Source organism: Neomonachus schauinslandi, chromosome 10 (genome assembly GCF_002201575.2).
Source record: "Neomonachus schauinslandi chromosome 10, ASM220157v2, whole genome shotgun sequence".
NCBI lineage: Eukaryota > Metazoa > Chordata > Mammalia > Carnivora > Phocidae > Neomonachus > Neomonachus schauinslandi.
Window position 1 is genome coordinate 132,949,013 of NC_058412.1, and position 12,338 is coordinate 132,961,350.

At 48.0% G+C, this 12,338-nt stretch overlaps 1 protein-coding gene across 1 annotated transcript; it reads right to left on the reverse strand.

Annotated features, from left to right (window-relative positions):
- Window positions 1–4,655: 4,655 nt before the first annotated feature.
- On the reverse strand, window positions 4,656–11,249 carry CTCFL (CCCTC-binding factor like). Its single transcript, XM_021677804.1, has 4 exons — window positions 10,743–11,249; window positions 10,072–10,297; window positions 5,158–5,328; window positions 4,656–4,846 (listed from the first exon to the last, which is right to left on the reverse strand). Exons 1-4 carry the CDS (start codon window positions 11,247–11,249, stop codon window positions 4,656–4,658), a joined length of 1,095 nt encoding a protein of 364 aa, XP_021533479.1.
- Window positions 11,250–12,338: the final 1,089 nt, after the last annotated feature.

Below are 12,338 nucleotides of genomic sequence, written 5' to 3' on the forward strand. Positions count from 1 at the left end.
CTAAATCTGGCATTCAGAGTCGCTCATCGTGCATTCCATTTTTGCTCTGTGATGTTTCTTGCCATTGAGAGGGCATACCGTATCATAGCAAGGATTTCAGACCATAGGCTGGCCTCTTTTACTGAAGTGAGCTCCCTAAGGGGAGGGCTGTTTAAGTTCTTCCTTTTGTAACCTTAGCACCCTGAACTTTTTAGGATCACAGCAAGAGTCTAAGAAAGGTTTGCAAAGTATCACTGATGAGAACATTGAAAGAGTCAGAACCTAACTCCAGGCCACCTCTTGGCACCCTGGCACCTCCCAACTTAGGGGACCGTGGAGCAATTCATGCTGTCTCTCTAAGCCCCTCCATCATCTGTAAAAACAGGCCTGCTATGGAATGAAACAGTATCCGTGGAAGTGCTTTAGGAGCTTAAATACCCGTGACTGCTTAGCAGGTGTACCTGGAACTGAATGGGCTCTAGGCCAGGACTCCAAAAACAAGCCATGAACCCGCACTTCTGCAATCTCGCCACTAGATGGCACCACAGGACCTCTGAAAAAAACCCTCTTGAGCTGGTCCTGCAGACCAAGGGCCTCCCTGTCATCAGGCCCAGCGCTACACGGGTTTCCAGGCTGTGCCCCCCTAAGAGCCAACCGGTACTGTCCTTAAAGGAAGTTCAGTAAGCCAGACACTCACGCAGGTCGCTCTTCCTCGCGATGATGGTGGCACAGTGCGGACACTGGTATTTGGGGACATTCTCGCTGTGCTTCTGTAGGATGTGTATTTTCATGGTGCCGCTCTGGGTGAAGCGTGCGTGGCACACGTGGCATTCGTACGGCTTCTCACCTGTGACACGGACGACGGAAGTGACCCTCTGCACGGTGGCTCCGCCCAGCAAGCCCGGATCCTCTCCAACGCTCCCTGGAGCTGAAAGCCTTTCTTTTATCCCCGAGGCCCCTTTCTCAACCCCTTCCTTGTATATTTAGCCCCACGATTGGAGCCCGATGCCCAAATCAAGCCCAGACAACGTTACATCAAGTACAGCTGTGGGGACGGTGGCCCAGACCGGCGGCCCTCCTACCATCTGGGGGCTACTCGTCTGCTGGCCACCCGGTTCCCACCCTGGTGTACAGAACGAGACATACACGTAAACATAGTCTTCATACAAAAAATATATATAAAGTGAGTGCTAGAAATACCGTATAATCCACTAATTCCACTTCTGGGTATTTATGCGAAGAAAACAAAAGTAGTGATTTGGAAAGATACATGCCCCCCGTGTTTACTGCAACGTTACTGACTACAGTTGAAATACGGAAGCAGACCGACTATCCACTGAGAGATGAAAGGATAAAAAAGAGATGGTGTATATATATGTTTATATATAAAATGGAATATTGCTCAGCCATCAGAAAAGCATGAGATCTTGCCATTGGCAACGACACGGGTGGACCTAGAAGGAGTTACGCTAAGTGAAGAAGTCAGGCAGAGACCATAGGATTTCCCCTGTATGTGAGATCTAGGTAACAAAACAGACAAAAGAGACTCATAAATACAGAGAACTCGGGATTGCCGCAGGAGAGCGGGGTTGAGGGACGTGCCGAGAGATGAAGGGGATTAAGAGGTATGAACCTCCAGTTGCAAAATAAAGAAGCTACGCGGACGAACAGCTCGGCCTGGGGCACGTGGTCGGCGGTATTGTAATCACGTTGTACGTGTGAGCTTGTGTGGTGGCAGAAGGGGACCACACTTACGATGAGCATCGGGTACAGTATGTGACGGGACAGTCTCTCTGTTGTACACCTGAATCTAGTGTATGTGTCAACCATAGATCCATTAAAAATAAATAAAAAATTAAGTGCATTACAAAACCAGCACACTTTACATTCTGCCTTAAAATTGGAGGGTCAGTTACCAGGGGACTTAAATCCCCGACACACCCAGAGAGGCAGACACGGGACGGCGGTCTGCTTCTCCCCACGGCCCCCGACCCCAAGGCTAAGCGCACATAAAGGTGCGGATCAAACTCCCCATGTCAGGAAGAATGAAGATGCTTGCTCTGACATCTGAGCTTCCCACGGGCCTCGAGGAACATCCTGTCCAGGATCCCTTGAAACAGGGACACCGCACCAAACCAGCGGGGCCTCCCGCGCGGGCCGGCGTTACCTGAGTGCGTCCTCATGTGCCGCTTCAGCTTGTAGGTGTCTTTGCTCGCGTAGCTGCATAGAAGGCACTGGAAGGGGCGCTCCCCCGTGTGTGAGCGGATGTGGCGCTTCAGCTTACTGGCCTGCGAAACAAACAAGGGGCACGGAGCGCCATCAACACTTAAGAGTCCTGAGAGTCTTCCATTAATCAGCATGATAAAAGATCTGGAAATTGCTCCTACGTTAACGTCAGCGCGGATTTCACGGGCCCAACATGGTGAACCGGTCATGACTTTTTGTTTTCCGCCCTGATGTTTTCCGTTTGATGCGTGCATCTGAGGTCCTTGGTGGGTAACGAGCGGTAATTTCAAGAGACTCTCAGACTTAACTTCACTTTACAAAGGGAACACTGAAATCTAGTGGCTCAGAGCCATACAGGATTTGGTTTTCATTTCCAAAGCAAGTTTAGATCAGCTCACAGAGGCCAGAAGACATCTGTTGGCATAAATAACGTGGGAGCCTTGAAACAGTGGGTCTTTAATGGACCACAACATCCCTGTGAAGCATTTCACAGTTACGAGTTCTGTGGACCCGAAACGGCACGGGAGTGGAGAGAGGCCTCCCTTTCTAGTAGGGCCAAGTTCTAGGTGTTAGTGGTTTCTTTATAAGAAGAAACTTTTAAGTAAAAGGAAGCAACTTCTAATTTGATTAATTACACATCCCAGGCAATTAATTAAAAGACAAACCTCATATTCCCTCCGTTTGATCTTTTTTTTTTTTTTTTTTGCTTGACTGTTTGATCACCTTCTAGAACTGTTCTTTTTCTGTACGCACTTACTGCAGGCCCTTATCTGCCTTGGGCGGCTGTTGTCAGAAAGCCAGTGTCAGCCCTACCTGCGATCTCAGGAAGGCTAGGCTTGGTCTGGCTCCCCAGTAAGGGACAAGTGCATTCATAAGCCTGGAGAACATTCGAGAACAACAGAAGACTTAGAACGGAAAACAAGGTCTGAACGGAAAGCTTCAGCTTAGAATTTTAGAAGCACAGTGGTCGTCTTCGAGTCTTTGAGAAGGCAAAACAGAAAGTGTGAACAACTGCAGCATGAAAGGTTTGCTGAGCCGGGCGGCAAAGGCAGCTGGGCAGAAACGTCCTCCGTGGCTTCAGAGGGAGCAGGGAATGAGGGGCGCTCACAAGCCGTCGGGAGTGTGGTAACCTGCCCGCAGCTTGGATACATTCCTGCTGGCCCCAGCGTCAAGGGACGGTGCTGGGGGAGCTTAGGCTACTACCCCTGCCCCCTTACAACAGAGCAGCAGGGCAGGGCCTGGAAACTGCACAAAAGGGGTGAGAGCCATGGCAGAGTGTCCCTCAGTGTAGGTGAGGGACCTGCGTGTGGATGGCCCGTCCCCGAGAAGGGTCTCCGCTGACACGCGAGCTTGTGCTGAGACCGCGCAGGGCACCACCACGGGGGGCCATTCGAGTCAGGGAGTCTCAGGTGGCTTTGTGCTTTGAAACCTTCACTGTGTGTTTCCACACACAGCCACCACCTTTAACTCCGATGACAAGTAATTTTTAAAAATAGTAATGGGGGAAAAATTTCTTGGAACCAAATCCTGACGCCGTCTGTGAGCTTCCCTCGTTTACGAAATGCGGTTGCATCATGCCTATATAAACTGCAGCCCTCCCCTCTAACTCTGTTCCGAGTGAGTGTGTGATCTGTCCCCAACTGGGCTCGGACCCAGGACCCAGCGTGCACGCGAACAGAGCGCGATGGAGCCCTTAACCCTTCCTTGTAGGGAGCTGACTTTGCAGAGTAGGTGTCCCAGGTGGCTGTCATTCCACTTGGAGTGTGGCTGAGCCAGCCAGAAGGTATAAATAAAACAGTCTGGCCGAAATGACCATGACATACCACTGAAGTCTGAGAAAGGTGGTCTCTCTATAATTAAGAGAGGAAATGGGCCACGTCTGATTCTTCACACAAGCTGTTTTGTATCTGACCAGGTGCCACTGAGGAACGGTCCTAAGTTGCAGTGAAAACTCAGATTGGTTCTGTGTTCTCTTAGACCAAATACCCTTGGATTTTGTAGAACAGAGTTACACTCCGTAAAACGCCAGATAGGACTTTCTAACACATTTGAGAAACATCTCTCAAGTATAAGTAATTTCATTTGTAATTTTGCTGTGGTTTCACTAATTGGGAATCAAAGAAAAAAAATTCAATTTTCTATTTTTCTTCTTCTTTTTTTTTTTTTTTAGAGAGAGAGAGAGAAGGGCAAGGAGGGGATGGGCGGCAGAGAGAGAGAATCTTAAGCAGACTCCATGCCCGACGAAGCTCAATTTCGCAACCCTGAGGATCGTGACTTGAGCCGAAATCAAGAGTCAGACGCTTAACCTACTGAGGCACCCAGGTGCCCCTCCAATTTCCTATATTAAATTTAGAAAACAGAATGAGTATTATTTCCTGCATAGATTTTGTATGAATAATATCTTTAGTGAAACCTATTTTGTAAGAGATTCTATTAGCGTAGCTTAACTTTCACATCAACTTCTTACTAAGAGCACCATGAAGCTTTAAGTACATGAGTGAACTTACTTCCACACTGGCGTACTTGCACATGGAACACTTAAAGGGTTTCTCGTGAGTGTGTTTATAACGTCTGTGTCGGACAAGTTCTCCACTGGTAACAAACGCCATGTCACAGTCACCACACTTGTAGGGTCTGGTTCCTGAAAAATCCCATAGTTTATCCTATTAAACAAGGCTTAGCCACACAGTTTCCTAGGAATTTATAACCTATAAATTAGACTCAGTTTCAGAATGCTTTAAAAATTAAGAAGAGACCCTTTATAATCACAAAAACGCCAGACATATAGGAGAAAAATCTTTATAACATTAGATGTTTTTAGGCAAAATCGAAGACAAAACTGAAGTCGTGAAACCAAACATGTTATTTTGATGCGCAGATAGGTAGATTTCGTGTTCGTATATGACTTTAACACTTATCCTTAACGGGAAAGATCCTTCTCTTCTGGTTTACCTGTGTGGGTGTTGACATGATTCCGCAGAAGAGTGACGGTGCGGAAGGCTTTCAGGCAAAGGTGGCACATATGGGGCTTTTCAGCGGTGTGAGTTTTCATATGACGATTAAAACTCGAAATTCTAGAAGAGGTGAACATGCAGATATCACAGTGGAAGGTTCGTTTTATTTCTGCAGGAAGAAGAAGATGGAGAGTTTACAGATTTGTAAATATCTTCCTTGAGATGTTCAAATTTCACTGAAACACAGCAAAGTAACTTGGCACGTCCTTTTTTTAGTGTCATGGGGTAACCCAACAAAAAACATTTCATGCAAACTCTAGTAATAGACAAAACAAACTTAAGACAAAATCTGTTACAAGAGACAAGGATATTATACAACAAGAACAGACCAAATTCATCACAAAGGTAGACCAATCATAAACATATACATGCCTAATAACACAGCCCCAAAATATCTGAAGCAAAAATTGACAGAGCTGAAGGTAGAAAGAAGCACTTCAGTAACAGTGGGAGACTTCAATACTCTACTTTCAACAACGGAGAGGACAACTAGACAGAGTATCAGCAAGGAAACAGAAGACTTAACACTATAAACCAAACAGACGTAACAGATCTACAGAACACTCCACCCAACAACAGCACAATGGACGTTCTTTACAGGTGCATACAGAACATTTCTCAGGAAAAACCATGTGTTAGGCCACACGAAAAATATCGATAAATTAGGGGCGTCTGGGTGGCTCAGTCAGCTGAGTGTCTGTCTGCTTTCGGCTTGGTCATGGTCCTGGGGTCCTGGGACTGAGCCCTATGTTGGGGTCCTGGGATTGAGCCCCACATTGGGTTCCCAGCTCAGCAGGGAGTCTGTTTCTCCCTCTCCCTGTCCCCCGGCTCGTGCTCTCTCTCTCTCTCAAATAAATAAAATCTTTAAAAAAATGTCGATAAATTTAAAAAAAGCATAGAAATCATATGCTCTCTGACCATCATGACATGAAATCAGGAATCAATAAAAGAAGGAAATTTGGAAAATTCATAAATATGTGGAAATTAAACAATGCACTCACAAATGACCAATGGGTCAAAGAAGAAATCACAAAGACACTGTGGAATACTCTGAGCTGAATGGAAGTGAAACCCCAGAGACCAAAGCTTACAGACTGCAGCTAAAGCAGTGCTCAGAGGGAAACTTTTAGCTGTAAACACCTACACTGAAAAAGAAAAAGCATCTCAGATCAATAACCTAACTTTACATCTGGAGGAACTAGAAAAATAAGAGAACTCTAAACCCAAAGCTAACAGAAGGAAGGAAATCATGAAGATCGGAGTGGACATAAATGAGATAAAAAACAGAAAAATAACAGAACCGATAAAAGCAGAAGTGGGTTCGTCTAAAAGATCACCATTGACAAATCTTTACCTAGACTTGCAACCAAGATACAAAGAGAAAAGTCAAATAAGCAAAATCAGGAAGGAATGTGGGGACATTACTATCAACTGTACAGAATGAGAGAGGTTATAAGTGAGTACTTTGAACGACTGTATACCAAAGAACCAGATAACCCAGATGGAATGGAAAATTCCTAGAAACACACAAACTACCAACACTGGCTCAAGAAGAAATAGAAAATCTGAATAGCCCCATAGCAAATAAAGAGATTGAGTCATTAATCAAAAAACTACCCACAAAGAAAGCCCCAGGACCAGAGGCTTCACTGGAGAATTCTACCAGAAGTTTAAAGAATTAACATCAATCCTTTTCAAAGTTCCCACACAGAAAAGTAGGACACTTCCTAATTCATTCCATGAGGCCAGTATTACTCAGATACTAAAGCCAAAGACACAAAAGGAAAACTATGGACCAATACCGCTTATAAATATAAATGGGAAAATCTCCAATAGAATACTAGTAAACCAAACCCAGCAGCTTATTAAAAGGATTGTGCACCAGGACCAAGTGGAATTTATCCCAGGAATGGAAGGATGGTTCAACATACGACAATCAGTGCAACACACCATACTAACAAAAGGAAGGGGAAGAAAAGCACCATCATCTCAATAGATTCAGAAAAACACTTCACAAATTCCAATGGCCTTCATGATACAACACCCAACAAACTTGAAATAGAAGGTTTATGGGTTGAATTGTGATCCCCCCAAAGATGCGCTGAAGTCCTAATGGCAAATATCTGTAATGGTGACCTTGGCAGATGTCATCAAGCTTAGATGATCATATTGGATGAGGGTGGGTATGACTGGCGCCCTTAGAAGAAGGGGAGAAGAAACACAGGTAGACACACACGGGGAGGGAGAATTTTACGTGACAACAGAGACAGAGACCAGTGACACAACTGTGAGCTAAAAAAAATGCCATGATTGGGACAATTCCAGAAGCTGAGAGAAAACACATTCCTGGAACACATCCCTTCCTAGAGCCTTCCAACACCATGATCCCAGACTTCCAGCCTTCGGGACCGTGAGAGAACACCATCCTGTTCTCTAAGCCACCCGATCCATGGTGTTTTGTTGCCCAAGTGCCAGGAAACAAATACAGGTACCAATTAAAAAATAGGCAAAAAGGGGCGCCTGGGTGGCTCAGTCGTTAAGCGTCTGCCTTCGGCTCAGGTCATGATCCCAGAGTCCTGGGATCGAGTCCCGCATCGGGCTCCCTGCTCGGTGGGAAGCCTGCTTCTCCCTCTCCCACTCCCCCTGCTTGTGTTCCCTCTCTCGCTGTGTCTCTCTCTGTCAAATAAATAAATAAAATCTTTAAAAAAATAAAAGTAGGACGCCTGGGTGGCTCAGTCGGTTAAGCGTCTGCCTTCGGCTCAGGTCATGATCCCAGGGTCCTGGGATCGAGTCCCGCATGGGGCTCCCTGCTCCACGGGGAGCCTGCTTCTCCCTCTGCCTCTGTCTCTCTCTCTGTCTCTCATGAATAAATAAATAAAATCTTTAAAAAATAATAAATAAAAATAAAATAAAATAAAATAAAAACAAAAAATAGGCAAAGGATTTCAGTAGACCCTTCTCCAAAGAAGACATACAAATGGCCCATAAGCACATGAAAACATATCATCTTGCAGTTAATTTTTCACCATCTTCCTACATCATTAGCATCAGGGAAATACAAATCAAAACCACAACGGGGTCACTCTTCATCTCCACTAGGATGACTCTAGTTGTTTTTTTTTTAAATGGAAAGAAGTGCTGGCAAGGGTGTGGAGACCCTGGAACCCTCCCACACTGCTGGGGGGAAAATGTAAGTTGGTGTAGCTGTTGCGGGAACCGGGAATTCCTCAATAACCGAAATATAGACTGAAATACAGACCGACCATATGACCCAGCGATTCCTTTCTGTTCCTATGAACACCCCCAAAAGAATAGGAAAAAAGCGTGCAAACAAAAACCTGTACGTGAATGCTCCCAGCAGCACTCCTCACACTGGCTAAAACACAGAAACAGCCCAGATGGTGATGGATGGATGGATGGAGAAACAAAACCCACGTTATCCGTATGACGCACAGCTACTCGGGGATGAAGGAACGAAGCACTGATAACACTAAGTGAAGAAATCCAGAGGGCCACATACTTTACGTGTATGAGTCCATTTAAAGAAATGTCCAGAGATGACTGCTAAGTGGGTATACTTCTCTGTTTTTCTTTAGATTTTATTTATTTATTTATTTGGGGGGGGAGCAAACCAGGGGGGAGGGGCAGAGGAAGAGGGAGATGCAGACTCCCCATGGAGCAGGGAGCCTGACCTGGGGCTCAATCCCAGCACCACGGGGATCATAACCTGAACCGAAGGCAGACGCTTAACCCACTGAGGCACCCAGGTGTCCCTGTGGCTCACTTTTCTTTGGGGGATGAAAAGAGCCTGAAATTAGCGGGGACGGTTGCACACAATTGTGAATAGATGAAAAATAAAATGAGCTAAGAATTGGGAATTTGGGGGTATGATCTCTTGATTTAAATACAAGAGAAGCATGATATATATGTACATATATTATAGCAAAGACTGCAAACTCAGCCGCCTACTGAAGCCAGAGGCCATGAACCTAAATGAATGACTTGAACCACATGTAGGAAGAACAGGCAGTGTGACTTTTAAAAGAGTCACCTCCCGGCCCTGGCACCTGTTGCTGGGAGGAAACAGCCACGTGTGGCCAGAGAGGACTGTACAAATGAGCTAGAAACTGAGGTCTGGGGGGTGAGCTCTCTTGTTTTAAGTAAGTGAGAAACTAATATTTTCTAAAAAGCTAAACAAGTAATTTTTGAGGGTCAACTTCCCTCCGTGGGCTGTGGCCGCCATGCAATCTTAATTTTAATATGACGTGAATTGAGCTTCAAGGTCCTTCCTAACCTGGCCTAATCTCCCTCTTTGAGAACCCATCTGAGGAGCTGTCCCCCATCAGTAAGAAGCCACATACTTTCGGAGCTACCCCCACAGGCCGCTTCCAGCTGCCTAGAATGGGATCCCCAGTCTTAATGGCTTCTGAGTCCTCTTCCCTGGCCTCACCTAAGCATCCCCTCCCTACAAGGCGACTCTGCTGCCTTCTGGACATCACTCCTTCTTCTGGTCCTGAGGCCCCTGCCCTTGCCTCCATCAGCCCAGCGCCACCCCTCCTCCCCCCATGGGGCTGCAAACCAGGCGCAGATCAGGGCCCACCTTCTATGTGTCTCTACAGCACTTTCCAGAAGCGTTTCTACTCTGCTTTAAAAACATTTGTGTCCAAGACACAAACTCTTCTGGATTGGATTCACAACACAGAACATTAGTTTAAAGTTTCTCCCATTTCCTGACAGTTGGAAAGCACCTAAAAGTCAACCACATGAAATTTCAACCACCATCTCGGTCTCCTAAAGAACAATGGCAGCCCCCTCGTACGCACGGTCTCCTATGCTACACGAGCTGGCCTACCCTTCGTCTTTTTTGGGTTTTTTGTAGAGGTGGCTTTCTCAACATGTCCTTGACTTGATGCAGGTTTATCTTCTTGCTCTTCCACGTTTAAGTCTGAAATGGTCAGCACAATTTCGTCTCTTCCTTCATCTCCAGGCTTCGCTTCCACAAAAAAGAGCTGCTCTCCCACCTGCAGATCGAATCCTCCTTCAGCCAGTAGCTGGTCCTCCTCCTGACCTTTCTCAAGCTAATAAACAAAAATGAGTATTCACACAAATACTATACTCTTAATGACAATCCATTAAACTCTTTGCCTTGATAAATCCATAGAACACAGAGAGAAACACCAGAATTAAAGAAGCACAGAAGATCATCTATTGCAACCAAAATGCCGACACCATAATTATTAAGCATCCAGGGTTTGGGGAAGGAAACATAACAGTTTTTTAAAAACACAAGGCGCCTTATAGCGTTCTCCTTGGTGTAGCTTTTTAAACTCTTCGAAAAGAACAGGTGGTCTCCCAAGATTGTCCCTGGGTGGTCTTTTTACTGTGTGTAATTTAAACTGCAACTTTTTACTCGCTTGTCCCTACCTAATGGTGCACAAAGAGAAACTAAAAAAAGAACAAATGTAGTCTGAGTTTTTTTTTCCCCCACCCTGCCGAGGGTCTGTTTATTCAACCCAGCCATACCTTTAGCAATCCAGCGCCTTCAGCCAGGCTCACCACAAACTTACTCTCTTCACTGGCCACGGCCATGCTGCCTTCCAGAACGTGCAGCTCCATCACCTCCTCCTGGATGCTCACGGCGACGCACTGCTGGGTCCCCTCGCCCAGCCACAGCAGAGACTGCAGCCCGCCGCCGGCCTGCTGGACCATCACCTGCAGGCCTTCCTGGGGCTGCGGGCTGAGCCAGCTGATGTCCTGCAGCTGCACGTCTTCGGAGAAGGGCACCGTCTGCAGGGTCAGAATGTGCTTCTCGCTCTCCTCCGTGGTGAGTGGCGGTTCTTGCTCTCCCTCTGGCACCTTGGCCTGGAGGGGCCCGTAGGGGCCTGGGGCCTGCACGTCTCCGGGGCCCGGGGGCTCCCTCCCTCTGCACCCTCCATCTTCCTCCTCCTCTAATAGGACTTCTGGGATCAGCTCCAGTGCTTTGATTTTGGTAAACTGCTCAGGAGGGACAGAGATCTCAGTGCCTGCCATCATGAAGTGGCCTGTGTGAGAAATAAGAGAGCAGTCTTGGTAGGGCACAGTGGGGTTGGATCAAGGCATGACAAGGTCCTGGCCTCCCAGGAGTCAGGACTAAGTTGATTCGGCATAGGCCTAGAAGGGACTGAGCCTAAACAGTGTTTAGGCGAAGGCAGGAGTTAGTCCAGAAGATTCTAGAACTAGTAAGTTTGGGCTTGAGTAAGCTTTCAGCAAATGCAAATGCTAGGCGTAGCAATGTGGGGCCCCAGATGGGCCAGTGCACACTGCTAGGCCTAGGAAGCTCGGGCCTGAGCGGGCTTTCAGCAAACCCGCACGCTAGGACTAGGGCTAGCAAGGTGGGACCTGAGCAAACTTCCCACCATTACACAGTTCCAGGCTGAGCACCATCTGCGCCACGCGGGCTTTGGGCCTAGGGCCTCTAGCTCACGCAAACTTAGCCGAGCAGGCTTCAGACCCGGTATGCCCACCCTCTGGGCCTGGGGGCGCCCCCACTCCCGGCCCCTCCCTGGCCCCTTCCCTCCACGCCAAGCCCGGGGCCTCTCCCACCCAGCCACGTGGGAGCAGCCTGTGTTCTGGAGGGGGCTGGAGTCTAGTCCCTGGGGTGGCCCCTCACCCGGGAGGCGTGGCCTGGCCGCGCAGCCCACCCCGTCTCGGTGGCCGCTGCCTCGTGCCGCGTGCTGCCCGCCACTGCCTGCCGCCCGTGGGCCGCCTGGGCGCGAGGGTCAAGTGCGGCAGTGCGCAAGCGCGGGGCGGGAAAAGAGGGGGGGTCGGCGTGCAAGGGGCGGAGCCAGGGAGAGGGGGCAATGGATGCTGGGGGAGCCAAAGGGGGAGGGGCACCCTCAAGAGCTGCTGAGACCTGGGAGGGATGGCTATGGAGGGGAAATAGGGGGACACCTTCAAGGGGTGCACAAAGACCCCTTGGGAATGGATGTGGAGGGAAGTAGAGGGGGCACCTGCAGGGGGCGCTGAAATGGGGGGCCAATGCAGAAGGAGGGGAAGGGGAGCAGGACCTGCAGGGGGCGCTGAGAGACCCAGGGGCGGATGGATGGGGAGGGGAGTAGTGGGGTCACCTGCAGGGGGCGC

Excerpts from the sequence above, each read along its gene's own strand:
- CTCFL (XM_021677804.1), bottom strand. The coding sequence starts at position 11,249 with ATGGCAGGCACTGAGATCTCTGTCCCTCCTGAGCAGTTTACCAAAATC. Across the intron at positions 10,298-10,742 it reads AAGGCGCTGGATTGCTAAAG|CTTGAGAAAGGTCAGGAGGA; the intron begins GTATGGCTGGGT and ends TTTGTTTATTAG. Across the intron at positions 5,329-10,071 it reads AAACCCAAAAAAGACGAAGG|AAATAAAACGAACCTTCCAC; the intron begins GTAGGCCAGCTC and ends TTCTTCCTGCAG.